Consider the following 27,289-nt stretch of genomic DNA (forward strand, 5'->3'; position numbering starts at 1 on the left):
GTAGAGCACCTGACTAGAGATTCAGGAGGCCCAGGTTCAAATCTCAGTCTGGTCGGTTGCATTTTCTCCCTTCCGGTTACATTTGGTGCCGTTGTGCAGGTGAAAGTCTTGCCAGGGGCAAAAAGAATCTGGGTTGTGTATTCGAGGATGATCCCTAATTTAAAGAGGGAATAATATAGTAGTCAGCCAGGTTCGATCGCCGGTGACCAGATAGCTCGGTAGAGCACCTGACTAGAGATTCAGGGGGTCCGGGTTCGAATCCCGGTCTGGTCCGTTGCATTTTCTCCCTTCCTGTTACAGTACCATTCCAATTTTTTCAAATTTGGTATGAAGCATCTTTGGGACAAAGGGGGCATAAACTTCTTGGAGCTTCAGGGGCAGGCAAATTTTCTAGAACCACACAGATTTAAGGAAAACTAATGCATAGTGATGTAGAGCAAGAAGGCCTCTACCAAAATTGTAAATTTCACTATACCCATGCAGGTTCTGACTCTCGAGCAGGGCTGAATTTGACATATAGTGTTTATGTGTAAAACATTTAAACAATATTTTCTTTAATGCTGTTAATGCTAAAGTGAATCTAAATGGATATTTAGAATGAGCAGATAGTTTTTTCCCCACCAAAATTGTACATTTCATGATTCCAGAGGTAGGGGGTTTACAATCGGGGGTGGGGTCATTTCATTAGAAGATGGTGGATAATTTTTTCCTGATTTGTATTTTAATTCAATTGAAAAAATCCTGTAATTATGGTACTCAAGATGGGCATCTCTTTGCTACGGCTCATCAGATATTCCCATCATACTATAATCTAGCAATTGCAGTGAAATCACTTTGTCCAGGCATTACTTTCCAGCATTAATAGCTAGCTAGATCATACACCCCCAAGCAACAGAGTTGGAGTATACTGGATTTGGGTTGTCCATCTTTGTGGGCAGATGGTTTCCCACACTCAAATTATTTCACTTTTCACCAGACTTGCCAAGAGATGAGGATGATCCCTATTGATCAAAAGGTCAAACAAATGGTTCCAGGGCCTTGGGCAATTCCTATTGATTTTGGGATCATTAAGTCAAACTAAACAGTGATATAGTAAAATAGTCTCTGGGTCATAAGCGATATCCCATTTCACCTGGATTGACACTATGAAGCATAACACATTTTCCACCACTACCTTGATCTTTCTCCAATTTCAAGTGTGCTTTCAGCAGGGGTATATTATTCCAAGTAGAACAGTTCTAGTTACCAAGTTTAAAATGTAAGTCATGTGATCTTTTCTGTGCAGAATTTCCAAATTAGTACAAGCCAGGCCAGAAAGTGTAGTGTTAATCCTGCTACATGTATAATGTATGCATTTTGTGTACATGATTGCACATATGAAAAACACAAAGAAATTTCAGTACATTTTGCTTTAGAAAAAGCCAATTCAGCACAGGCATCAGAAAAAACAAATTCATATAGCTTATTGTGCCCAAAACCTGACTTGAATTTTTCGAAAGAATCTCAAATTTTCTTTTATTTGAGCGGTCAAAATTTAAGTAAAATCTCTTACTCAAGTCCAAGTTTTGACCTTTTCTCTCTCTCTCTCTCTCTCTCGAAATCCAGACCTGGATTCTATATTTTCTTATCAAAAACTACATAGCACACTCATTTTCCATCAATTTTGATCAGATTACAGGGAACCTGATGTGTATATATTTCATAATTAAAACGTAAATAATCTTGTATCAGGATCTTCATCTTGTAAAATCCTTTTTTGACATTATATTAATTTTTTCGATATTTTTGTGCCAAAATACAGTTGGACCTGTACCTACTTATTTGTAACTTATATAGTTACAAAAATTAATACCCCCTATTATCGTGTCAATGAGACAAGACTAAAAAGCACAAAATTTCACATTTTAATGTATATTACATGTGCATATCAAGTGGCAGAACACAATCTTTGAACACTTATTCTGTTATAAATTTCTTGAAATGCTCTCATATATTTCATAGATAATGTACAAAATGAAGTCCTATAATAATATTGATTTAAAATTGACAGCTATTTAGATGTGGGGCTTTTGTTTCCCAACAACAGGAAGATGTTGATAATAATGAAACCACTGCAAGGAATCGTATCTGTTGAGGAAACAAAATAATTTCAAATTTCTTGAGTATTTTAAATAGTTTGAAACAAAAAGATAACTCTATCTGATAAACACATCCTTCTGTTAAGCTAAGACATTGCTTTCATTTCAATTTGAAACTGTTACAAGTTCAAAATGTTTTTATAAATGTTTGAAATTCAGTATTTTCCATGATAAGTATACAACTATAAAGCACTGACTATTGTTAAATTTTAGCACAGTGTCATTTCCATTTCTCTGTTCCTGTTTCTAAATTCTTTTGCATCATTTCAACCTTTCTGAATACAGTATATGAAATAAAATCTTGGTTTGACTATGTGATACGCATTTCTGTTTGGGTTTCCACTTCCTTATTTAATAATCCCTTAAACTTCCACATTTTCCGAAGTTAAGCCAAGAAAATATAGTATTTGTTCTGAACATAATTCGGTTAGAATTCAGGGCAAAATTCTGATTACAGATAAATCTGCAAATTTAGAGCCATTTATATACAGAAATGTCTATTAAAAATAATTGTCTTCATTCTTGTCATAAAATACAAAGCACTTCACAACCTTGAAAGCACAAAGTAATAAAATATCTGTAAAATACAAGACTGATCAGGAAGAAAACTTGTACAACTACATGATTTTTGGCTGATGCAGTGCATATTGTCTCTGACATCACAATTTCACAACCATTGGTATTCCAAAGTATATGTATAACTTATTAAAATTGCATATTTTCTGAAAGTATACATAATTCAATATACATGTATTAGCCCAAAATAGTTTTTATACAAAAAAATATTATTTTGGCATTTTGACAGTCATCACAAGATACTGATCATAAATATCAACAATATCATAATTGTATACCACAAAATTCAATAACAATCATCACTGAAAATATCAGTTCTTAGAATTATATATCACAGAGTTGTATAGCAGTAAGAAAAAATAATCAAGTAATTTCTGTAAACTTTTTGCATTCAATACACACCATAAAGATAATCTTTTTCACTGAACTTTTTTACTTGTATATAGAGTATGTGTTCTTATCAAAACTATTTTGATATGTAATAACTGATTGCTCTTAACCCAACATAAAAAATCCTCTGCAATTTCCATTTTATTGAAAAACAATAATTTTAACTTTACAGATGTTAAACTTTACAGAATATAAAATTAATCATTACAAGGCTAATAACCCCCTAAAGGCGTACCAACAGTAGAGACTTTTTAATGGACCCCTGGCAGCATGCTTAATTATAATATTCTACCCCAATAGTATTTACAATAGGAATTGATACAGGAATGTTTGTGTACATAGACAATATTCCATACATGAATATATATATATTTTCATGGCTCTAATTTTCCCTCCAATGCCAGAATTTCTTCTGTAACAGTTCGACATTCTTCATCAAGTTGTGAGTACTCTTGTTCCAGTAGATTCTGCATGCTAGGTTCACAGCACAGCTTACGATCCCTAAGGCAGATTCTATTGAAATAAAAATTATTGCTTAGAATATCTATAACATATAGCTGCCAAATGACAACTATTTAACAATTTTAGGGGAGCTTTTCAGTGGTTAAGGACTATATATAGGCATACAAAAAATATACGATATTCCTACATGTACCTGCGCTGTTTGAGTTCCACAAGAATATATGATATTCCTAGCTGTGCTGTTTAAATTCCACTAGAATATAGGAAATTCCTACCTGCGATGTTTGAGTTCCACTAGAATATAGGATAATCCTACCTGCACTGTTTAAGTTCCACTAGAATATGATATCCCTACCTGCGCTGTTTGAGTTCCACTAGATGAGTACGTAGTTGCTCAATTTTGCGCTTCAGTGCATCAGGACTAGCGCAAGACAAGTCATCCATGAAGGAGTCGGATTCAAAAATGGCTGAATCACACTGGTCCCTGTTCGATTTGGAGTAGCTGTCTGTTATCTGAGTATTACTAACACTGGAAATTATTGCATTTGATATACCAGGACTATTGTCCAATCCATTCCAAGTATTCTGAACATTCCTATTTTGTTCCTTTTCATTTGAATTCATATTTTCTATTGAGATTTGATATTCCATGTTGCTATGTGGAGTTTGGTTGTCTAGCTCATCACAGGAAGACCCGTAGTCCTTTACTGTAGAACAATGACTTGAAGAGTCTGTCTCGAACTTATTTTTGCGTTCTAATGAACTATTTTCTGAGCCTGCTGCACTGTTATATGCAGTGTCAGTTGGAGTCCTTTCAGCAGAGTCCTCCTCTGATTCATGTCTGTGGTTTTCACTGAGCTTTGACAAAATCTCATTGAACAAACTGCTGTCATTAACTCCAAGAAAACCAGTGCTGAAGGAATGTGTAAATGTCTTTGTCATAACTGAACCGTTGTGAGAAGACTTCGTGATTCTGGATAAAGTTGAAGAGGATTTGCCACAGAAATTTGTTTTCACAACTGTAGAACTAAAGAATTCCTCATCTAAACTGCTAGAAGTCCTGGACTCTAAAAGTCCATTTGAAGTTCTTTGCACTTGTGTATAGAGTTCTCCAGTTAATTCCCCTGGAACACGTGGATTTGACATAGCACTATCATTAGCAGGGTCAGCATGAGATTGTTGTGACATCACAGAATCATCAGGGTCCGAGGTCGTGGTATCAGCATGAGTCAAAATGGTTTTCTATTTGAAGAAATGGGAAGATCATAGAAACATACAAGTATTTAAGTGGGATTAACATTTTGGTACTGTTGCAAGAGAGCTAATTTCTAATTGCTGTAGATGTGAAATTATCTAGTTATATACATATGCATTATCATATACGATAGAAACTCTGATTCTGGATTACTCCAAACAGTAAATCTCAAATACACAAAAATATGTACACTTTGAGTAATTGGAGGATATTTTGTCACACAGTTTCCCGTGGGGATCCGGGTTACAATAGGTCCTCAGTACACCTTGCTTATCGTAAGAGGTGACTAAATGGGGTGGTCCTTCAGATGAGACCACAAAAACTGAGGTCCAGTGTCACAGCAGGTGTGGCATGATAAAAATCCCTCCTTGCTCAAAGGTCATAAGCACTGAACATAGGCCTAAATTTTGCAGCCATTCACCAGCAATGGTGACATCTCCATATGAGTGAAAAATTCTCAAGAGGGACATTAAACAATTACAATCAATCAATCACACACAGTAAAATCTCTAATTTCAGTGGTTTTTGTCAGTTTACCTCATCAACTGTATCGTAAGGGAAGACATCAGATAAGGGACTGCTGAGGTTGTCTGTCTGGATGTCATGATATGGAGATTCATCATCTACCCAGAATTCCCTCAGTCCGTCAGGCAGGAAATCTGTTGTCGTCTGGTTCATGAACACACGCAGCCAGCAAGCCATGTCCTCTCTATTTAAGGGCTGAAAAAGTGTGTTTTAACTTGCTCAGAATGTTGCTAAAATGGGTAGCAATGAAGATTAACTACACTTAGATAGTTCAGTTTATTTTCCTTAAATGCATTTTTAAAAATGGTTAAAGACCGAGGTTTTGAACCGGTCAGTTTTCCTCAGGTAAGTTAAGTAAGGGGCGGAGCTAATTTAAGGCAGATGTGAAGCCCCAAGCCCAAGGAAACCCTTGCTTGTATATACCGTCCCAAATACACGGGGTGTTACCAGTGTTACCTGCATTACCTGTACGTTTTTGTAAGATTGAAAAATTCATGGTAGTCATAACGCATGGCCTACAAAAACAGTCAGGACATTCGGATTTTCCGACAGTTCCTTCGATAACTGGTCCTGATGAAGAATTTGTTCTTCCTCTGGATCCTAATTCCAACCATTATACGCAAGAAAGAGCCCTTATAGCGGCTAACTTCTCTTCTGATAAGTTGACAGTTACATCTTTTTTTTTTTTTTTTTTTTTTTTTTTTTTTTTTTACATACATGTGTATGCGAATATATGAGAGGATTTAACGTCTAATTTTAATAAGATTGCAGTTACATACACGTTTGTCGCCATGTTTCGAGGGAAAATTACGCTTATAAATTTTTAAATGAGTGTAAACAAAATTTTAACGTACAATGTATTTACTCATAATCAATCTGTTTGGCATAAAATCAATGTCTGTGTAAATTATATTTTAACAATACATAATAATTATTATCAATCGTACCCATTCCTAAGCATACCCTACTATATTCTATTATAATTGATGTAATTGTATGCAAAATTTACTACTATTATTGTATGACTATCTCTACAGGAAAATTCCCTCTCCAGTTGGATTACGCGGTAAGCATCGAAAGATTGAACGGGCGCCTCGATCGCCTGATAAGATAGATAAGGTATACACAAAGACTAGTAACTAAATGTCCATCAATTTCTTGCATCCAATGTGAAGCTCAATTTCTCCTGATTGACAAGGGTTCATAGGCCAGGTAAATTTGAAGGCGGTGCTTATTTTCTCGGTCTTTAACCGTTAATTTGACAATAGCTTGCATACAAAGTTGTGACAAAGAATTCATTCATGAAATAAGTTTAATATGATAAAAGAAATTAGAACTGCAGTTCAATTTATACCTCAACAGTGACTTTTTCTTTATCATTTTCTGAGATCATCAGTCCTAGTTCACTCTTTGTTTCCTCCATGGCTTGCTTCAGAACACAGGGGCGGAGTGGGAATTGTAGCTCACACACAGTGCTGGATTCCACCCTGTAACACTCGAACACATTGCCACGCACTACACACCACCGCTTGCCCCACTTCCTCTTATTGAAGCTACTGTAGATATTCAGATAACCTATAAAACATCAATTCACCCACTACAATTACCACGGTGTCAAAAGAATACAGAAGCCGACTCATACTGTCCCACAATTCAAGTTCTGTCTAATAAATGCATGGGGGAGGATCATTATATTAACCATGTCCATCAATTGTAAAACAATTAAAGACAAGCTTTCTATCAGCTCAAATGAAAGTGCAAAATTGGATATCAAAATACTAAATGCACTGCTCCCAGGAAATCAGATCTGCATGATATTAATGCCTGGAACATGCAAAAGCAGAATTTTTTGAAAGGACTGCCAATGTTCCTACCTTGATACAAAGTATTTCTATCACAGACCAAATCTTCAATAGAATGACACATGTTTTTATTGAAACTTGTTGTGTAGGCAGTGTTATCTTTAGGAATAATGAGGTCAAGTTGGCTGTTGGTTTCACTTCCGGTCTCCACCAGGTTGCCAAGGCTGTTACTGGTTGGCAAGGAGGCAGCCATTTTCTTGCCCTTGCTCTTTCCAATGGATTCAAAGAATGAGCTTGCTCTAGATGCAATGGACCCCATCCTGCTTACTCTGTGTCTGTCCTCTGGAAAAATGCAATTGTCATGAATTTTTTTTTTTTTTTTTTTTGGTAAAGAAAGCAGCATTCTTACATTACACTTTATATAACGATAACCATTGTTAGTATATAAACGTAACAATATACTTAATGCTTAACATGCATCACTCCAAAACTACTTATTTCAATAAATTTTAAAGTTGATTAAATGCTATCAGTATAAAGCTGTACCAGTGCAAATCATATCCCACAAAATAAGGCTTAAATGGCATTAAGAATACATCAAGTGCATATTTCAAATAGTTTTACTTATTAGGCCAATATTCTTAGTTGATATGATATGGTTCATTATAACATCACTGTGTGATTATCTAATTTTCCTAATCAAAACATAAATACTCATAAAAATTGCATTCTTTATATTAAATTTTGCATAATGTTTTATTTCGGGATATAAAGTGAATGATTAATAAGATATATACTTATTAAGAGTCTGGAATAAACATACACTAATCTATGAGGAAGATAATGTATGCTATAACTTTAGTGACTGTGCATATATTTGTGTACAGTTACCCAAGGTGGTAAACAACCATTCATTTTAGCACTGGTACTAAGCCAGCACTGAATCAAATTTCACTCCATTTCTTACTAAATGTGCAAGACATAAAATTCTTACAGTGTCATTCAAGATTATAATATGAATAACACTTTTTTGTCATCATGCCAAACATATACTTTTAATGACACATGGTCTAAATCTGTAACAATGTCTGTCCAAAAACATACATTTAAAAAATGATACAACACCAATTTTCTGTGAAAAAGCCCGATATTATGAAACCAGATTAATTAAATTTAAGAACATGTGAATGCAATGCATACATATTACACCCAAATTATGTGTATTACATAGATGTTTTATGTCACTTCAGGCACAATTGCAAAGATGAAGGAAAAATAAATGCTGTGGTGGGGAATTAAAGTGAAACAAGAAGCATACTTGAAATACCAACAGTGTTTAAATGGGGGGGGGGGGGGGGGGGGGGGGGGGGCGGCGGCATGTTTGTCTAATGAAAGAGTATATGTATATAAAAGCACATTTCATCTGTAATTGAATAAGTAACCTCAACATAACTTCACAAATACAAAACAAAATCAAAATAACACCCCCATACCAATGTGACTGTCATTCACATTCAATCAAACTGCAAATCACGTCATCAGCCAGTTTTACTCAACCTGACTTTTTATTTATTTATTTTTTTACATGGGATATATCAGGCAGGTCTGTTGCCACATTGTCTTCTTTTCTTAAGATTTGAAAGTTTTCTATTTCCAATATGTGACAGTTTTTACTGTTTAAGATGCCACTGTAAATTAAAATGTCACCAGTACTTGGGACCCTATTCATACCCCACAACAGCCACTCTTTATTATATAACAACAATCACTGTTTATGACCCGACACACAATAGAAGCTATGTGCTCTAGGAAAAGCCTATCATCATTTTGTCAAATTTTATGGCATTGTGTACATTAGATTTCTTACGAAAACAAAATATGAGGTTGTCACTAAATAGCATTCACTTTAAAGACGGGAAAATTCCTTGCACCTTTTTCACTTTTAAGTAGTGCTGCAGTATCACCTTTCATAACATCTTACATGAATGCACAATATCCACTTTTAAAAACAATGAAAAAATATTTAAATATCGACACCTAAATAACAAATATATAAGCATACGATATACAGTGTATTGATAAATTATCAACAGATGCAAAAGCCCTGCTCTGGTGGGAATCAGAAAAATGTCAGGCAATATTGAAATGCAGGGTATGGGTATATGATACAAAGGGAGCTTAAAAAACGATAAGCAAGCATAAAGAAACAACAGGCAGAGAATCATTTTTAAACCTTCCTCTCCTGTCACAAATAACTGAAAGAGACCTGAAAGGAAAACAAAACCATATCTAATCACTCCAGTTTGCTCATTTATCTCATTGAACTCGCTATAAAAATTCAAATATATTGCTTGGTTTATTGTAAAAGGTGATTTCCATATCGTTTTTTTTTTTAATCAACTAACATATTAGGTATGTCCCAATAATATACGATGTGTCTGGTTACAAAATGTTGTTCTAAGCCTTAGATATTAACAGCAGTGACATACCATCACAATGCCTGTGTGATATTAGTATGTGTAGTACACACATATAAATAATAATGGTGCGCTGTTAAAAAAAAAATCTGCTTACTTCGACTTTTCCTTTTCATGGAGGAGTACTCTGTGTCTGAGTTGCTGCTCTCGGTGGAGATGTTGGAGATGGATTTCCGAAGATCAGGCTTAAATAAATAAAGAAGTTAAGTAATGACAAACATATTACTTGTCTAAAGATGCCAACAGCATAAACCTGCTTGAATTCTTTCAAGTTTTCATTGTTTTAGTATCCAAAGAACTGCTACCTTGCTGCCATAGACCCTGCCATTTTCTGTGCCATTAAATGTGGAACCTCTGGTCAAGTGTTGGTACTGTCCAGGGGGAGGTTTGCCTTTACTCATTGCATTCATGTACTGTAGAAGAGACACGGTTAATATCTTATGATGAATTGAATTTATCTTCAAAATATCACACAAGCAATATTTTGCCTTGTTCAGTCTTTCCAATATTTTCTATTTCTTTACCTCTACCCATAATTGTGCCCAGTCTTTAAAATCTACAGAGAACATATGAGTTTCTAGACTTGGATGAAGAAGACGAACATCAAATCCCTTCCGGTTCTCTTTCTCCAGATAAGAAGCCTCATAACCGGTCAGTTGGATGACCACAGCTGGCTTGGACTCACTCTTCTCAGGCTTGTAACACACCATCCTGCCATCTGTAAGAGCAGCCAACTTCCTTGTCCATGATAACTTCCCTTTGTACATCAGCTCCCCGGAGAGAGTAACATCCTCCAAGCATTTATATGGAATTGTCACATCCCATTCTTTGGAGGATCTACTGATCTTAGGTTTTGATGATTTCTTCTTTTTCATTGGTCTAAAATTATGTTTTGATTATGTTACTAGATATTCCTGTAGGCATGCACATAAAAGACCAAACCTCAATCATGATCAATCACAATCATGATCAATCACAATCATGATCAATCACAATCAATCATAATCATGACCAATCACAATCATGACCAATCACAATCATGATCAATCACAATCATGACCAATCACAATCATAACCAATCACAATCATGACCAATCACAATCAGGAGAAATTTTACTTGTGTCACAAATTTCATTTCAGAACCTTCCAAAGAATTAAAAAAATAATAATATGCACATTATAACCAGTAATATTATATCACTGTTTAATATATCATGAATTTTAAAGCAAACTGAGCTAGTGGTTGTTAAAATGCACTACTGGTAATCTTACAATAAAATTTCTAGACTAGCTGCTAAAGGCAGCTGTTGTTTCACCATGTGATGAAGGATAGAGTGTGGGAAGAACTCTGGGATGTGAAATTCAATGTTGAAAAATAGAAAAATGTTAATTTCAAAACTGTTTGAAATCGTAAGAAATGATAAATTATTCATATCTGCCATATCCAATATGTCTGGTAACATTGGGCAGCTGGTTTAACAAGAGTTTACATACTATTAAAGTTAATTTAATGACTATTAATTTACACTTCTCTGCCCCATCCGGTTTTTGGTAACTATGCCTATCGTCTATATTTATCAACCAATCCAATGTTGTCTTTTATTAGTATCATATGTTACTATTTTGATCTATCTAGGACACCCCCCTATAGGGACAATTGATTGCGCCCTCTAGGGGGACCCCCCTTTCTACCAATCATATTTATTAATAATCTTATTTCAAATGATAACAATTTAATTATCCAATCAACGTTCATAACTTTTCCTACTTCGGCATTTCAAATTCTGAGTTAAGCGTCACTTTAGAAAAATTCATCAAGGGCAGAGGCCACGCAACCTTTATCGGCAAGGCCACGCAGTCTAGGCAGTTTTTGTACCATAATTTTTCCAAACAAGAAATTACTGCAATGTGTCTATAATTTTTTTGTTTTTGTTTTTATGTTTTTTGTTGTTGTTTTTATTATTATTATTATAATTATTATATAACATGATGTAGAAGTAGATTAGGTTAACCATGATTTCGCTTTATGTTTTGCTTTATGTACTTATTTTGTCATACGCTTTGACTTTGTTGTGTATATAAATCATGGTTATTTGCCCAAACGGGTTGTTTTACTTTAACCTAGACAGTTGAGAGATAAAGGAAATTAATTGCACAATATACTAGACTGAGTATACAAATTGTTTTGTTTTTTTATAAATATGTACTACAGGACTAGTGTATCTGTCAAACCCGGGGCATACATGTAAATGTGGAACATACTTAGGAAGCTTGATATTCAGTTTGCTCTCAATCTCTTGGTCATCTTCATTACATGATTCATAGGAAGTCAATTCTGCTTCATCTACAAGCAAACAGATCCCCAGTTCAAATTTCAAGAAAATTAAAGTTCACAAGTATTAACTGGTATTGTGAAACTAATTTTAAAAGCATAAATGCAAATGGTGAGTCAGACTATCTATTTCTAGCTCATGACAAATCATGCAGCCATATTCCTTATAAATTTGATATCAATTTAACATTTCATTGTGTTAAAATATTCTCCTGATCAAATTCATGAACCTATAAATGACGCAAAATATGAGGATTATGAAACCCAGAGCCTACTTGAGACACATTGTGAAAACATACTTTCATTTGCATTTGAATAAAAGCAGGCACCCCACTAGTGACAACAGAGACAGAATTAAGACTGCACCTACTCATCCCTAACCATGCAAAGACACAAACAATACATTTGTCACCTTGCACAAACTCTAAACACCTCTTATTAAATCTACCTGGATTGCATTAAATTCCACTCTATATATATAAACTATAAACAGTAGGTATGAACTAGTACAGGTAAATAAATGAAGAAGAGTTCTTTGGATATTTCTCTTACAATATGAAAGGAGAACACAATTTGAAATCTTCTTATAAAATGTCTAATTACAAGTGTTGCAAGTAAAAATAGTCAATCACTTAATGAACAAGTGTTCCTCCAAATACTAATCTAAATGTTCTAATAAATTAGTGTTCATCCAACTCCTAGTAAATTCTCACTAAAGAATTTTCACTAGGTCGATATAAATGTTTTCACTATATTTAAGGTGATTTCTATTATTCGCTGCAAAACAATAATTTGAATCTTCATGATTGCATTAAACTTTTCCACAAACTTTAAAAAATGCATGATAATTGACAGATTAATATCTTGCTGTTTAAGAAAAGCACATAATTATGGTGTATTAGCTTGGCACAATGAATTCATTAAGATGGGCGTAGGTGCTAAAACCAATTGTTTAAATAAAAAGCATTTACAATCACGTGACTTTCTATCTTCCTTTCTCCATCCAGTCGGCAATATGTTAACTTTTTACAGTGGTAATAAATTTTCCTCATAATGACTTGAAAATGTCCTGTTTAGTTGGAGTGAAGGTCATTCACAGATATCATAATTCATAGTGTTTATCAAGTGTACAGACCATGTCACGAGAAAAAATAAAGCATTTTCTTAAAAAACAAGTTTAAAAGCTTAATGATGTTTTCCCCTAAAACTTATCACAATATTTTTCTATTATTTTCATACATGATCTGATGACAGCTAGTTAAATGCATTTCAAGATTCTGGACTCCAAAAATATTACCAAATTATTTCATTTGTGTTCCTGTAGTTTTTAAATCAAGCACAAGTGAATGCCATTAGAAGACATTTATGAACAAAAATATAACAACTGAACTACATGTCACTATTCTGGTGATTGGGATCCCTTTTAACATTAAAACATATTTATCAAAGGAAAATGTTAATGTATTTATTCAAGGTTGAATCTTGTGTCCCCTGAGAGCATGTGTTTAAGCTCTATATTTTGAGCACTCCACCTGAATAATTTCTGCCACTGAGGTGTCAGGTTTTTTTATTCGCATGTTTATCTCTTTCATTGTTTACCAATGAATTCTTTATTTCGAATGAAAACAATCACGATGCAAACCATGGTCTTATTCTTTTCTACAATTGGAAATTACATAATAATCTCTAGATTTCTGACGCACCAAATTGCTTTACCAAGTGCAGATTTTATGGATAATCAAAGACTTGTGGCTTTAAAGGCCAAAATCATACCTGCGTTCTCAGATTTTATGGTGGAAAAATTCAAATGCTGTCAACTCCCAAGTTTTTTATGTAATCATTAATTCTCCATCCATGCTAAATGATAAATGTTGCTTGCTGTAGCCCCCCTCCTCATCCCCTCCCCCCATCAATTTACCTGTACCATGGTTAACCACAATGCAGTAGTTGGTGAAATGGGACAATTACACTGACCTTGGGGTAAAATGATGTTTACTTTAAATTCATAATTTCATACTGCTCTGAATAGTAAAATATCACACTTGTTGCATCAAAGGCTGTCAAAACAGGGAGTACAAATATGCTTTGAATATGTCGAATCAATTATTTTGTTTACTAAATACATATGTAGGGCAAATTGATCCACCACATATAATTCACATGATCTATACATCGAAAAGATAACAATACAACATTTTCCATTACAATGAAGAAGCACTTTTGGAGGACAATACTATTTTTTTTAAAAATGGGGTTGTTCTTGGCCAAAAAATAGCGAGGTATTTTATTTTTTCAACATGGCACATTAGTTCTGGAACATCCAATGAAGTTATTGTTACTAGAAATGTGCATGTCAAAAATGAAGCCTGAAGTATTTACAGTTATGTAACAGGTTAAAATTTTTGAGAATGACTAACTGGACAATTTGACAAAATTTAGCGGATGATAAATGCTGAGACAGGGAACTTTTGGCCCAGAATTAAACATAATTCGATATTCAGTCAAATGTATCCAGTGGATGGAAAGGGTACCTTCTACATCACCATCCATCTCAAGCAAACAGGAAGTATCAGTAAGAAATTTATAAATCTAGACATTTCAAAGAAAGGCAATAAAACACAAAATATTTTAATTTGAAATATCAAACCTCAAGCATGTCTAAAAGGGAATTTTTCCTTTTACCTGTCAGATCTAAACTCCCTTCAGATCTCTCATCTTTCTTTTCTGCCATATTGTAAATCTCAGACTTGGTTGGGAGGTTGGGACGGGCAGGGAGGTCAGGTGGTCTATTTCCTTTAATGGAGGACTGGCGTTCAGGGGGATCTGGCCGGACAGGGAATGTATTTTCTGAAATGGACTGGTCTTTTTGTGAGGGGGGCTCAGATTTTTCTCTCCTAGGGGGAAGAGGTGGTGGTATAGTTTCTTGAGACTGTTCTTCTTGGATACTAGTTGTGGTGGCGTAGTCATCCTGGGCAGGAGACTTAGTTTCTTCGTATCCTCCCGACTCAGCAGACTGATCGAGATTTGAGGAAGCATTCTTTATGACTGGAATCTCATACAAATCTGTGTCATCACTATTTTTGGATTCACTGTAACGTAGAATATAGGTAGGCTCAAGAAAAGTACACTGCGTGAATCTGCATTTTACTTCAGATAATATATCACTCTGTCTAAATGAGCACCTGTCAGGCATCAACACAAACACCTTTAAGAATCCTAAAAGATCTAAAATAATTTCATCTTTTTCAAAATACTAGCTGAAATCCAAGTTTACATATTGGTATCAAAATTCCTGAGATAAACAGTCTTTTCAAGCATATCTTATTACTGTATCAAGTTGTGCAAATTGACAGTATAAAGTTATACAAATATGACAAGGTCTTAAGGAGGTATGCTACGTACACCAAAGAAATTTAAAATGGATCTGATTAAAAGTGGAGGACATCTACAACAATATTTTGAAATTGAAAACTTTCAAATTTACTTTATAGTAAAAAAGTGCAGTTCTAGTAGAAAGCAATCTGAAAAAAATTTAAAACCCCTGCTGAACTCGAACACATGATCTACAATTCAGCAGTCAACATGTTAACCTACTGAGCTACTCAGCAAGGCGATGATTTTTTAAATGAATAGACAAATATTACTGATATTTATATTTTCATCTATGTTTTAAAAGGAAGTCAGCCATTATGACGATGTAGAGTACCTCCTTAAATCAGTTAATGGGAAAATTTGTCTTCGACAAGTGAAACTTTTTACATACAGCATATACAAAGCATCTAAAGAAAAATAAACTGTGTACTGCATACTGACTTGTGTTCCTTCTGTGTGTCTCCTTCTGGGTGATTCAGATCAATATCATCATACACTTTTACCTCCTGTTAACAAGAGTAAAAAAAAAACCATACTTAGTGGGTTGAAAAAATTCTGGCAACAAAAAATTTCAAAGAAATAATCAGAAAAATGAAAGCAACTTAAAACCCCCATTAATTTAATCAAATAATGTTTCATTGAAAAAATCTGTTTGTAACAATGTGGCATTCACATTAGAAAATGCTACAATGGGGACCAAAATGGGATTCATCTCAAATGAAGCGAACCTATTTTGATGATATCTGAATTAAAACACTTGGCTGACCAAGACGTCAGTGTGTAATAGTATTGATATTATCATGTTCCCACGACAGTCTCGCTGCTTTCCATTACATCGTCTGTGTTCTTATTGGTCCTTTCTCAGGAGGTCTCCTTCAAATCTCTCACATAAAGAATTTTTGAAACACTTCAATGGGGAAACACAGTGGAACAAAATTTGAAGGTCACTCTCTTTGTGAAAAAACCATTATCAAATTATGCAGGAGAAAGGAATCATTTACAATACAATTTTCTTTTATATTTTGGGTGTTCTATACTAAACTCTGTCATAAGTCTGTATTGACATCAAAATGAAATCATTTTGAATTATCATTATGTTTAATTGTTTGTGATAATGCAATAATATGCCAATTTGATATGTGTAATTACTTTAAACTGACGTGCTTCAATTTGATATAGCCAATATGTATACATGTTGATTTATGCAGGAACCCTGAAGTTATTTACGAAGTGTACTTAAATTAGGAGATATATCAGCTATATATTTAAAGGGACATCTGCTGCAAAAGTCGTATTTGCCAATTGTTTAATACCAAAATGACATATTGAAATTCATACATCTTGCAATCTTTTGTTGTAATATTGAGATTAACATTTCTTTTGTTTATACACAAACAATGGCAGAAACATTATAGTAGTAAATCATTCCAGAGAAATTTTACATTTTCATCAGATTCAATTTAAGGACGTGGCCTTTTAGATTTATTTTTCTTCATTTTTACGTTTCACAAAAAAAAACAAAAAAAAAAAAAAAAACCTTTTACACCCTAGTTGACAGCCAATGCTGTTAAATAATAGGATGTCTGAGAAATAGGATGTCTGAGAGTGAAAATAATCCTGATGTAGAATCTAGTACAGAAGCACACTATATTTTGATAACAAATAATCAAGACCACAAAGGGATGGATAACACAGCTCTATCCTCCATGATAGATTGTCTGGTTACAAAGACAGACAGACGAGTTACAAAGGCTCATCCCCCAAATGATTGATCAGTCTCAGAATATTTTAGAAATTTTTATGGAATATTGCAAAGTAAAACTTGAAGTCCACAGATCCATCTTCCTAAAGTGACAGGCAAATATGGAAAGGATACAACTTTGTGCTGATATAAATTTAATTTTTTTAAGCCTGCATTTCAAACTTCCAACTGGTAATACATTGTTTACACCATCTTTCACAAAGATGTAAATATTCAACTTACACAACAGTATAAGCTTAACTGACACAAATGTTCCAAATTGAACTTGTCTGTCTGACATTTTCTTTGATCTTCTAATGTGTGTGATGTGCATGTTTGTAAATAAAAGATCTAAAACACACCTTTCCCTCTATAGCCTCTAGTTCCTCCGGGGCGATAAATGAACGTGAAATTTCTCTCTGATGTGCAGCAAAGTCGTTTTCCTGAGAATCAAACAGAAAGTGGTCGTGACTGAGTGTTGGGGACTTCAGGTCACTTGTGGCTTTTGTGGGAGAAGGAGAAAAGGGGGCCCCAAAGTCAGGCACTGCAAGTAAAGAGTAAATTTTGAATTTGAAACATCAAATGCATATCAAATAGCAGATACAAACTAAATGAGATATTTTTCACCTGAGGTCATTGAAAAACACTCTTATTATGTGTGTTTACAAAGTTGTGCATGGTTTTTTCTGTCAACTCATATTGCTCAAAGGTAGAGATTAGTAAACCACAGTGATATACAAATTGGTAACAGACATATTAGCTCCACACATCTTATTCTTATGAGAACCCCCACACTGTGTGGTGGGCAGTTCCATGATTGACATTAAAGTACCATGAGCCATTGTTCACTACCTTGAAATAACTGTCAGTGTTATTATCCTTACAGCTGACTACACTATTAACTTCTGGACAACAAAGTTCCATTTTTAATGTCTTCATTTGCTCTCTTTAATCAAGTCGTATCATATATGTTAATAACAGAAATTTTTTCACGAATTAGGTGCTGACATTCGTGTAGAGCTCACTTTTTCTCAAATCTGCCTAAAATGTCATTTACTTCATAGATATTTAATTTCTTGTGTCAAGAGACGTTTCTGTGGTGTGTCAGTTGAAATGTCTTGTGGTGTCCATTTTGATCACGTAGTGGGACCTTACCTTTTAATCGTGGGGGGACACTTGGAGGTAATTTTAAAATATCAAGTCTCTCCAGATAGTACAGTCGCTTGTTTTCAGTTTCCTCCGACAACTTTTCTCTCGCCAAGTCTTGACACAGAAATTCTTCAATTCCAGGAAGCAGCTCTGAAAAATAGCAATGGAAAAATCCGTTTTCAATTAGATTTTAACAATATCCATCATTCAAAATGTCATAATTTTTCCATGTTGATTACCACTGTACCTATCCACAGGAGGTTCCAATCGACAGAACACAATGGCCTATTAGATCTAGCAGCCATTGCACCAGGTAGAGAAAAAGAGTATAATTTTCTTTTCCTCAAGAGAATCTAGTTAGCAGTTTTAATTGTCAGACTGCCAAGCAATCTGTGATCTTTGAATAGAATTTGTTAACAAACTTTATGTAGTGTGCTGCTGACTATCTCCTGATGTACTGACATCATAAAAGAAGAGCACCCAGTGAAATGAAGAAATGTTTGGAGTAGAAAGATCTGTAAGGTGTTTCTATTTATCAAAATTCTTCCTGACTGATAAAACCAGAGCTGCTACCATTGACATAGCTGTCAAATCTAGTTTATATCTAAGTAATAAGTGATACGAGATAGAGCAATGGAGAGTATACATCCAGTGTCAATCATAAGTAACATTTACTCAGTTCAATACAGAATGGAATGGCATTTGAGTCTGAGCCAAGATTTACTTATACATGTACTCTTCATGTTATGGACAATTTTTAAGAAGCTTGGAGTGTTCAAATAAATCAAAATTTCCTAAAGAAAAATGGGAAAACTCAATTAACCAATAAACAAGTTTTTTTTAAACATAATGAATTATGAATTTACATTTCTTAACATCTAAATTATATCTGTGAACATCTGAAATGCATAATTATGATTTATTGTGATGTATTACATGTGAAGAGTTTGTCCATTCATAAACACCTGGGTATTAAGGAGTTGTAGTCTATAAAAATGTTTAACTAAATGCCTGTAAGTAAAAATCAATCAATATTACATTAATGTTTGAATGATTAATGAGGCGTCAGGTCTTTATAGTATCTTCTACATAACATTATTTACAAGCGTTTCCAGTCTCTCTGCAATCTCCTCAATACAATATCAGGAATTCATGAAAAGTGAAGTACTCAGGACTTTACGATTATGTCACTAAGAAGTTAGGAAATCCACTTGAGTTAAATAGTTTAAAAACGTTCTTGTAAGTCAAGCACAATCTGAATTCTGAATGAACTATGAAAAGCAGATTATCCTGAGAAACATGATATACAAATTAAAAAATGTATGTGTGTAGTTAATCTCTGTATCATAATTTATTTACAATTTCTGGGAATGAATTCTTTTTAACAGGTGTGTGCTCTTAAAAGAACGTTGGCAACCATATGCAATATAAAAATAAATTATGCTTTAGTTCTGAAGTATCTTGTGTTAAGAAATTAATTTTACTTCAAGTCTCTGTGGCCCAGATATATGATGACCACTCACTATTCCACCAACTTACCGAGAACAGTGTGGAACTGTCCTGCACCTGCAGAAAGTTACAAATAAAAAGTTCAGGTCAATGAATTATTGCACATGTATGCCAATTTTTCCCCCACCTAAAATGCTCAAGCCATTAATCCCAGAGTGACATTGATGTGACATGGGTCTTATGCAGTAAATAGGGTGGAAGCTTAGGGGAGGAGGGGGGTCATTACAATATTGATAACATGGCAAAGAGGATATACTTCCTTGTAGTCTGCATAGTGGGACAGTGTAAATGTTATACTGCATGATAGGTGAGTTGATGATAAATAAGCCCATGAAACCTGCATTAAAATAAGCAGTTTTGCCGTTACACCCATTTTAAACAACAACAAAAAGAAGACAAAAAGAGCACATCATCATCGAAATGCCATTTGGACTATGTAATGGGAAAGTTTTAATAATACTTAATCCTTGTATTTATCATATTAGAATAAAACAAACTTTTAAATTCCTGGCAATATCTGCAAGTTGTGTAATCATACTTCTACATTTCTGCACTCCTCTGACCCTGCACATATTGTTAATTAATTCCCTTGCGATATAAATAATATACATATTAACCTTTCAGTCATGCTCCTGAACATAAAAAAACATACAGGCTTAACTTGAATTTTTAAATATGATTTCAAGGATCCTCAATCAATGATTACAAATGTATTTTGATGTGAATCGGCAGGTTCAAAATTAATGATCACTGACTTCCAGCATGCCTTTTAATGTAAAAGATACTTGGTCTGTATAAACCACAAATAAACAAGCACTAAGTCATTTGTCTAAATGTCAGCAAGATTGATCTACTTTTTCTGCATCTCAAGTCATGCAAGAAAGCAGTTACACATATACTGTTACCTTTACAACAATCAATTTATAATGAAGGTAAAAAGGTTAACAACTATTTCAGAAGGAAAGAAAGGCCTTTGCTATGTATACTAAGAAAGCACTTGATCTCTTAATTGTGTGCTTTCATTTTGATGCTTTTGAAAACACTTTCAAGAAGTGCTGACTGCCAAGCACTTTGCTTTTCTTTTTTTTCCTTATATATATATATATATATATATATATATATATATAACACAAGGGAGATTATAGTTTTAGAAGCAATAACTTGGTGATTTATTGTCTTACATTTTGCATGGCTTTTAGGTGAAAATGGGAAAAAAGGCCCATATTATAAAATTAACAGCCTTTCAGCATTCTAGAAATGAAATTCTACCTTTCCTTTATGTCCATGTTTTTTTCATTGGTTTTTAAAGATATTTGTAAGTACTGTAGTATGTTACTGTTTATAGAAGAGGGGGGAGTATATATTCATTCTCTATGCAAAGGACTATGTATGAATGATAACACCCTTTCCAGGCCCCCATAAATCTCAAAATCTGAAAAATTAAAGAAAGACAAAATCTAAAAGATATCATCTTAAATACAATTTCACATAATTTGTCTCTGAAATTTACAGTCATTTGGAATACATAGCATCTAAAATACCACAATATTTCAAGTTTGATAGAATTAAGTGAAAAATGTTCATCTTTTTGAAAGTTTTTCTTTCAGAAAACATAGAATACTGCACCTTTGACAATTAAAGCACAAATCTGTATGTATACTGAATAGAGAAATAATTCATGGTGTGAATATAAAGTCTGTCCAAGCCTGCATGCACTCAATGTTTTCTAAGAGAGAATTCGCATAAACAAAAAGCCATTTTATGTCCGAATACAGAAACCAGTGGCAAAACATGTTGTTTGTGATATGTCATAATTCCAGTTCTACGTCCTTTTGATCAAATTAAGAATAGCAACTAAGTTGTACCAAAATTCTTGCACAAAATACACTAAGATTTGTTGATTTTGGTAGGTGAATAGAACCATTATCATATAGAGTCCTTTATGACAAAATCTGACATGGGATATAAAAGCTTTAGTATCCTGTTTCTCCTCTCTCCATTTCCTCAAATATTGATATCCAGTGAAAGACTTGTTTCTCCTCCCTCCATTCCCTCAAATATTGATATCCAGTGAAATACTTGTGATTGCACAATTCTCAGATTTAGTTTACATGCTTTGTTCTGCAACATCAAGCTCAGTAACCACACCCAAAGAAATTCACTGCCAAAGCAATTTCAGACAATAACATGACTAATGAGTAAATGACATTTTTTCCCCCTTAAACTTTGTGTTTCCTCAGATATTAATGAAATCAGCTGATTGTGAAAAGCATTGTCAGAAAGAGTTCAAACACACAAAGAGTGCAAATTAGATCTTAGAAAATTCTTCAGATATTTTAAACTAATTATGAGGTGATAAATTTTGTGATGCAATCTCCTGACAATTTCACACTTCACTCATTATCTATGTATCTTCTGTATAAATTCAAGGTCACTGAACCAAATGACTGAAATTGGATCATCTATGGAGCAACGTCTTTAATAAAAGACAGTTACCTTCATGGTCTATCTGTTACACATACATGTATTGTGCACGAAAATCTGCAATAAGCATGCATGAAAATGAAATGTACCAAGTATAGCATGTGTGCATACATTGAAGTAGAGATATAAAAAAAAAACCTGTACTAGTGTCTTAATTGTTAATTAGAGGCACGAGACATGTAGCATGTCTTCATCAAAATAAATGTACATGTTAAGGTGGCAGCTCATTATTTATCTACAAAAAGACTGATATTTCACAAAGGGACCAGGCCCCGATGGGGAAACTCGGATAACCATGATAACCCTACCAGCTGTTAACTGTAGCGGTCAATGAGAGTTTATTGAAATTTAGCAGCTATACAAACTTAACCAGTCAGATACATTGAACAATAGAGATGTCAAACCAGAGAGAGAGAGAGAGAGAGAGAGAGAGAGAGAGAGAACCTTTATATTAGTAATGATGGATGTGAGAGAGAAAGTAAGAAAAAGAGAACTTGTTACATAACTGAAAAGTCTGGTCTCTCTCTTGCCTGAGAGTGATAATAATTTGTCACTTTCACATTGTATACATATCTATGTGTCATTCTCATCCAAGTAGTTTTACCCTTGTGGTCTGTATCAAATTTACCAACACATGCACCTTTGTAGAAAGTACTTTAAAAATACATGTATCAAAATTTTGTTTTAACTAAGCGATGTTTCTCATTTCTAATGGCAACCAGGTCAATGATTTTCAATCTTAGTATGTCTTTTTCAGATGAGAATGGCACCCAAGTTTGTCAATAAATTCATGATAGGTCAACTTTTAAATCAACAGGGTAGATAAAATTACAAACCACATCCACAATGAGATTTATTTTTCTCCACAGTATGCACAATACCCATATCTTATTATCTACCTGTGTACAAAAATCAGGTAGATCTCACCTGAATAGGGAGACAAAATTACAAGTCAATGCACCTATGACACCTGTACTGGTCACAAAGATTACACGCCCAGGTGTTCAGTTAGAAATACCCCAATATCCGATTAAAAATACACAGATAACTGCAACCGCAACCCATTCATGCCCAGTGTGAGGCAGTTCTTCCTCAGTTCCTGTCAGAAGTCAGTGAGTTGATAAGATATTAACTAATTTCAGATTCATGATCTTGTCCCTTTATAGGTGAACTGTCACAGATTTTGTGATCAGATTGCCTGATTTTCAATGAAGTGAAAAATTGAGTTCATTTACATAGATTTGGAAGCAATCCTTCTTAAGCTCTAGAGATTTAATTGCATTCATAATTTCAGTAATGTTAAACTTTAAAAATCTCAAACATATTTCACTTTTGCCTAACAGATATAAAAAATATTCTATCATTCTTTTTTTCTTTCCCAGTAGTGCAGCGTATTTGCATTCTGTCACATTTTGAGAAAAGAGTCTGCAAGTTTCAAAACTTACAGATGATAGCTGTGTGTACAAGATTTTCTGCATTAATCAGTCAGATGTTTATAAAAAGATGGCAATAAATTTCTATGTTGATCCCCATAACAGGAGAAAGAGTGAAATTGAAACATATAAACAATTCTGTATTGGGTAACACTGCTCCTTGTGACTAATTATAAACGACAAAGTGAAACCAGGGGACTTAACATAAGATATCAGCTTTCTCAAATGAAACACTCTTATAACTACCATTATTGGTTATTTATATTGATCTCCAATAGCCCCACTGCAGATGGTGTGTGTTACAAATTATTGTCATAAAAACAACCATTTACTTGGTATTATGGTATATCCACTGATAACCCATTAGTAGGCCTCTCTGTGGGACTGTGGTCAATCAGAGAGAGAGAGAGAGAGAGAGAGAGAGAGAGAGAGAGACTGTTTGCTGAGATGTCAATAAAATAAATTAATCCATCTTATCTTTTCCATTCCAAAACTGATTTTTAAATGTAATGGTTAATAAAAGAATTGAATGTAAGTTGTCCATTGAAACTTAACTGCATCCCTTAAATCTCTGTTATGTAACTGTTGATACATGGTAGCTGGTGCTTGAGACATAACATTTCCTAAACAGAGCTTGTCTAAACTTAATTGATAATAAACATCAACACCTGAAAAGGTAAACACACAGGTGAATATGTAATAGTCCATAACATTTGATTGAAGTACATCAAGTTTGTATCTAGAGGTATGTTGCAAATTGCTTAGTCTATCTCTGATATGATTTGTGGAACAAAGAAATCAAATGCCACAACCTTACCCTCGTAAACGAAGAAGGTGTTATATAGAAGGACCATCAAAGTTCCCATAAAAATTAAGGGTCAATGTTAACTGCATAAATTATTTACAATATGCAAGCAAATACAATCAAAGGTTGACAATGTGATGTAGTTGTAAACATTTTTTTTTCATTTTAGTTTTACACTTGGATATAGTTTGTGTTGTAAATATAGATAAATGTATTTTTAAGTGTTTGATTAAAATTATGTGTATACAAAACTGAAGCACATGAAATATTTTTATCGATAAAGTTTCTCATCCCTGAAGAAGATTTTGAATTTTTGATAAACCTGCATTTTTTTTTAAACACCTGAGCTAGATAAATAAGATGTATATAACTAATTAAAATTTTAACTTAAGTCTATTCTCAGTTTATGGTCTTGGAGCCAGAATGAAATCTGCAACTAAAGACCCTGTGTTAAAAATCCTAGTTTAAAAAATGGCAAATACATATCACATTGTGAAGAAAAGAATCTGATTGTGTACAAGTATGATTCAAATATAAATTCCTACAGATTTATTTTGAAACATGAAAATTTAAAGATTCACCATTCAATGATTCTATCAAAACATGATCACACAAACGATGAAGAATAAAAATATTGATATTAAGGTAAACAATAGACAAATCTAATTAAAACACTTTGTTTAAAAGACATTGCCAGTAAATAGACTGCACAAAAAATAAAAACCCTCTGAAATATTTCATAAAGTGGAACCAGATACCTACATTGAACTAAATTTGAGATGTAGTTCATGTTTTAATCTGTGACAGCTGATGTGTCACATGTGGTTTATCCCAGGTAAAGTAAAGTCAACCACAGGACGTTGCATGTATTTTTTCACTAAAGACAGAATCCAGAGTTTTCTTGCAAAATATGCATGGTAGGATAATATTTGATAAATTTTAACACTTCCTGAAAAATCCAAAAAGCAGCACTTTTTGTCATTAAAAAACCCCCCAAGTAATTCTTTACATGCTCCAAGATAACACACTATAGAAAATCAGGTTAAAATGACCAGTCTGCTAAAATATCCTCCTGAATACCTTTCATTTAGATATTAATGTTGGTTTATTTCCTATCAGACACTTCGACCCACATACACCTGATTTACAATCAATTCCATAACTGTCAAGCAAATCTAATTTTGGCTGAGTAAGAACTTCCACAGTTAAGTAACTATGGCAGAAAGAGTTAATCCTCACATTCTTTTATTTTTTTTACTACCTTTCCCATCCAAACCACTAAAGCTTAAGCCCTATCATTAACTCAAAATAAGGCTGGGTAGCTGATTTAATAAATTTTAACCTTTTGAAGCTTTAGATCTTAACACCTTCTATGTCAAGTCATTGGACCAATACTACCACACATGGAAAAACATCCTCGGGACAGGGTCACAATAAATAATCTTTCTTGTGCTGGTTTATTGCTCCCAATGTCACCAAGTGTATTTTTTATTTTTTTTCCCTTCCTCAAGTTTCTGTTTCTCCTCTTTCTAACACTCTTACACACACATGTATATATGTATGCATGGAGAGAAATTAGAAATAGAGAGGAGTGTTGATTTTGTGGATTGTGATCTTATCGTATCATTTGCTTTGGGGGGGGGGGGGGTATTCAAAAGTGGGATTAATAGTAAATACTTATGTAATTATTAACCTACGAATCAAAGTCTCAAAGATCACAAATCGAATCCTTCATCATAATCAAATATACTATAATATACTATATTAAAATAACACACACACAAAGTAATGAATGAAAAATAGACTAAACTAAAGTTAAACCAAGTACATCTACTACAACAACAAAACAAAAAAAATAAAAAATAAAAACACAACCAAAAAAAAACCCATCAGAAAACCATAACAGATGTAAATTAGTTTTTTTAAACAAATGTCACATAAATCATTATTCAAAAAAATCTCCACAAAACATTAAAATCAATTGTCTACGTATCATAAAAATTGCAAATGTACATATACTGTATCATTATACTCCCAAAGTCACTTAAAACATACTTATTTGCATTTGTTTGTAGATGTCTAGCTATGCATCGCTTAATGAAGATAAATGGAAATTTCTTCAGGGCAAGGTGGATAGCTTATTATTATGAAATCATTTTCAACACAAAGCTTACTTGGCAGTTAAGCTGAGTGATTTCTTATACCAGGCAGTACAATTTACATCTAAGTGATAAGTTTGTATAAAACTTAAAAGTCAATGCCATGTATTTATTATGTAGTAACATGTCCCTTAAAATACAAGGGAAAATAATCACAGAGAAATTAAGATACGCCTTAGGAAAGAAACTGTGACAAGTCTTCCATGTCAAAGGGAATATTAGTTACCTTTGATCACCTCACTACACTTTTTAAAAGTTTTTATTTTACCATAATACTCTTAAAAATAGTTTGCAAATTGTTGATTTGCATTCCCTGGTTGTCTACTTTTTGCAAATTATTTTTATTTATCAATACTTTAAATATATGGTGACCATAGTGTCACTATTATTGACATGGTCATAGCATGCAATGTATAGCAAGGACTACTATTGTATTCAGGTAATAAAATAAGTCAATAATTGTACTTTTAAAAAGTGACACTCACCTTCAAGTTTATCCATCAGAATTGTATGAATTCACGGAATAAAACTATGCAATTACATTTCATCCTTCTATTTAGTTTTTACTGTCACATACTCCGTTTGCACACCTTCGTATAAGTTCTAAAACAGCTGGAGATAACGTGACCAGTGAGCGGAGTATATTTACCTCTTTAACACTAATAGCCAATATAAATGAA

The 27,289-nt window shown here is 33.7% G+C and overlaps 1 protein-coding gene across 4 annotated transcripts; it reads right to left on the reverse strand.

Annotated features, from left to right (window-relative positions):
- Window positions 1-1,891: 1,891 nt before the first annotated feature.
- LOC125648626 (uncharacterized) lies at window positions 1,892-27,287 on the reverse strand. 4 transcript variants are annotated; one of them, XM_048875637.2, is made up of 15 exons: window positions 27,095-27,287; window positions 18,226-18,369; window positions 17,433-17,614; window positions 15,771-15,835; window positions 14,640-15,046; window positions 11,888-11,969; window positions 10,150-10,504; window positions 9,931-10,038; window positions 9,723-9,810; window positions 9,382-9,414; window positions 7,221-7,490; window positions 6,701-6,921; window positions 5,359-5,541; window positions 3,922-4,808; window positions 1,892-3,617 (listed from the first exon to the last, which is right to left on the reverse strand). In XM_048875637.2, exons 1-15 carry the CDS (start codon window positions 27,108-27,110, stop codon window positions 3,479-3,481), a joined length of 3,180 nt encoding a protein of 1,059 aa, XP_048731594.1. In that variant the 5' UTR covers window positions 27,111-27,287; the 3' UTR covers window positions 1,892-3,478. The 4 variants fall into 4 exon arrangements, with proteins under 4 accessions (XP_048731594.1, XP_056011716.1, XP_048731596.1 ...); XM_056155741.1 differs by lacking the exon at window positions 27,095-27,287 and adding an exon at window positions 18,467-18,650; XM_048875639.2 differs by lacking the exon at window positions 9,382-9,414.
- Between the last annotated feature and the right edge of the window lie 2 nt (window positions 27,288-27,289).

The sequence above is a fragment of the Ostrea edulis genome, chromosome 1 (genome assembly GCF_947568905.1).
Source record: "Ostrea edulis chromosome 1, xbOstEdul1.1, whole genome shotgun sequence".
In the NCBI taxonomy this organism is placed as follows: Eukaryota; Metazoa; Mollusca; class Bivalvia; order Ostreida; family Ostreidae; genus Ostrea; species Ostrea edulis.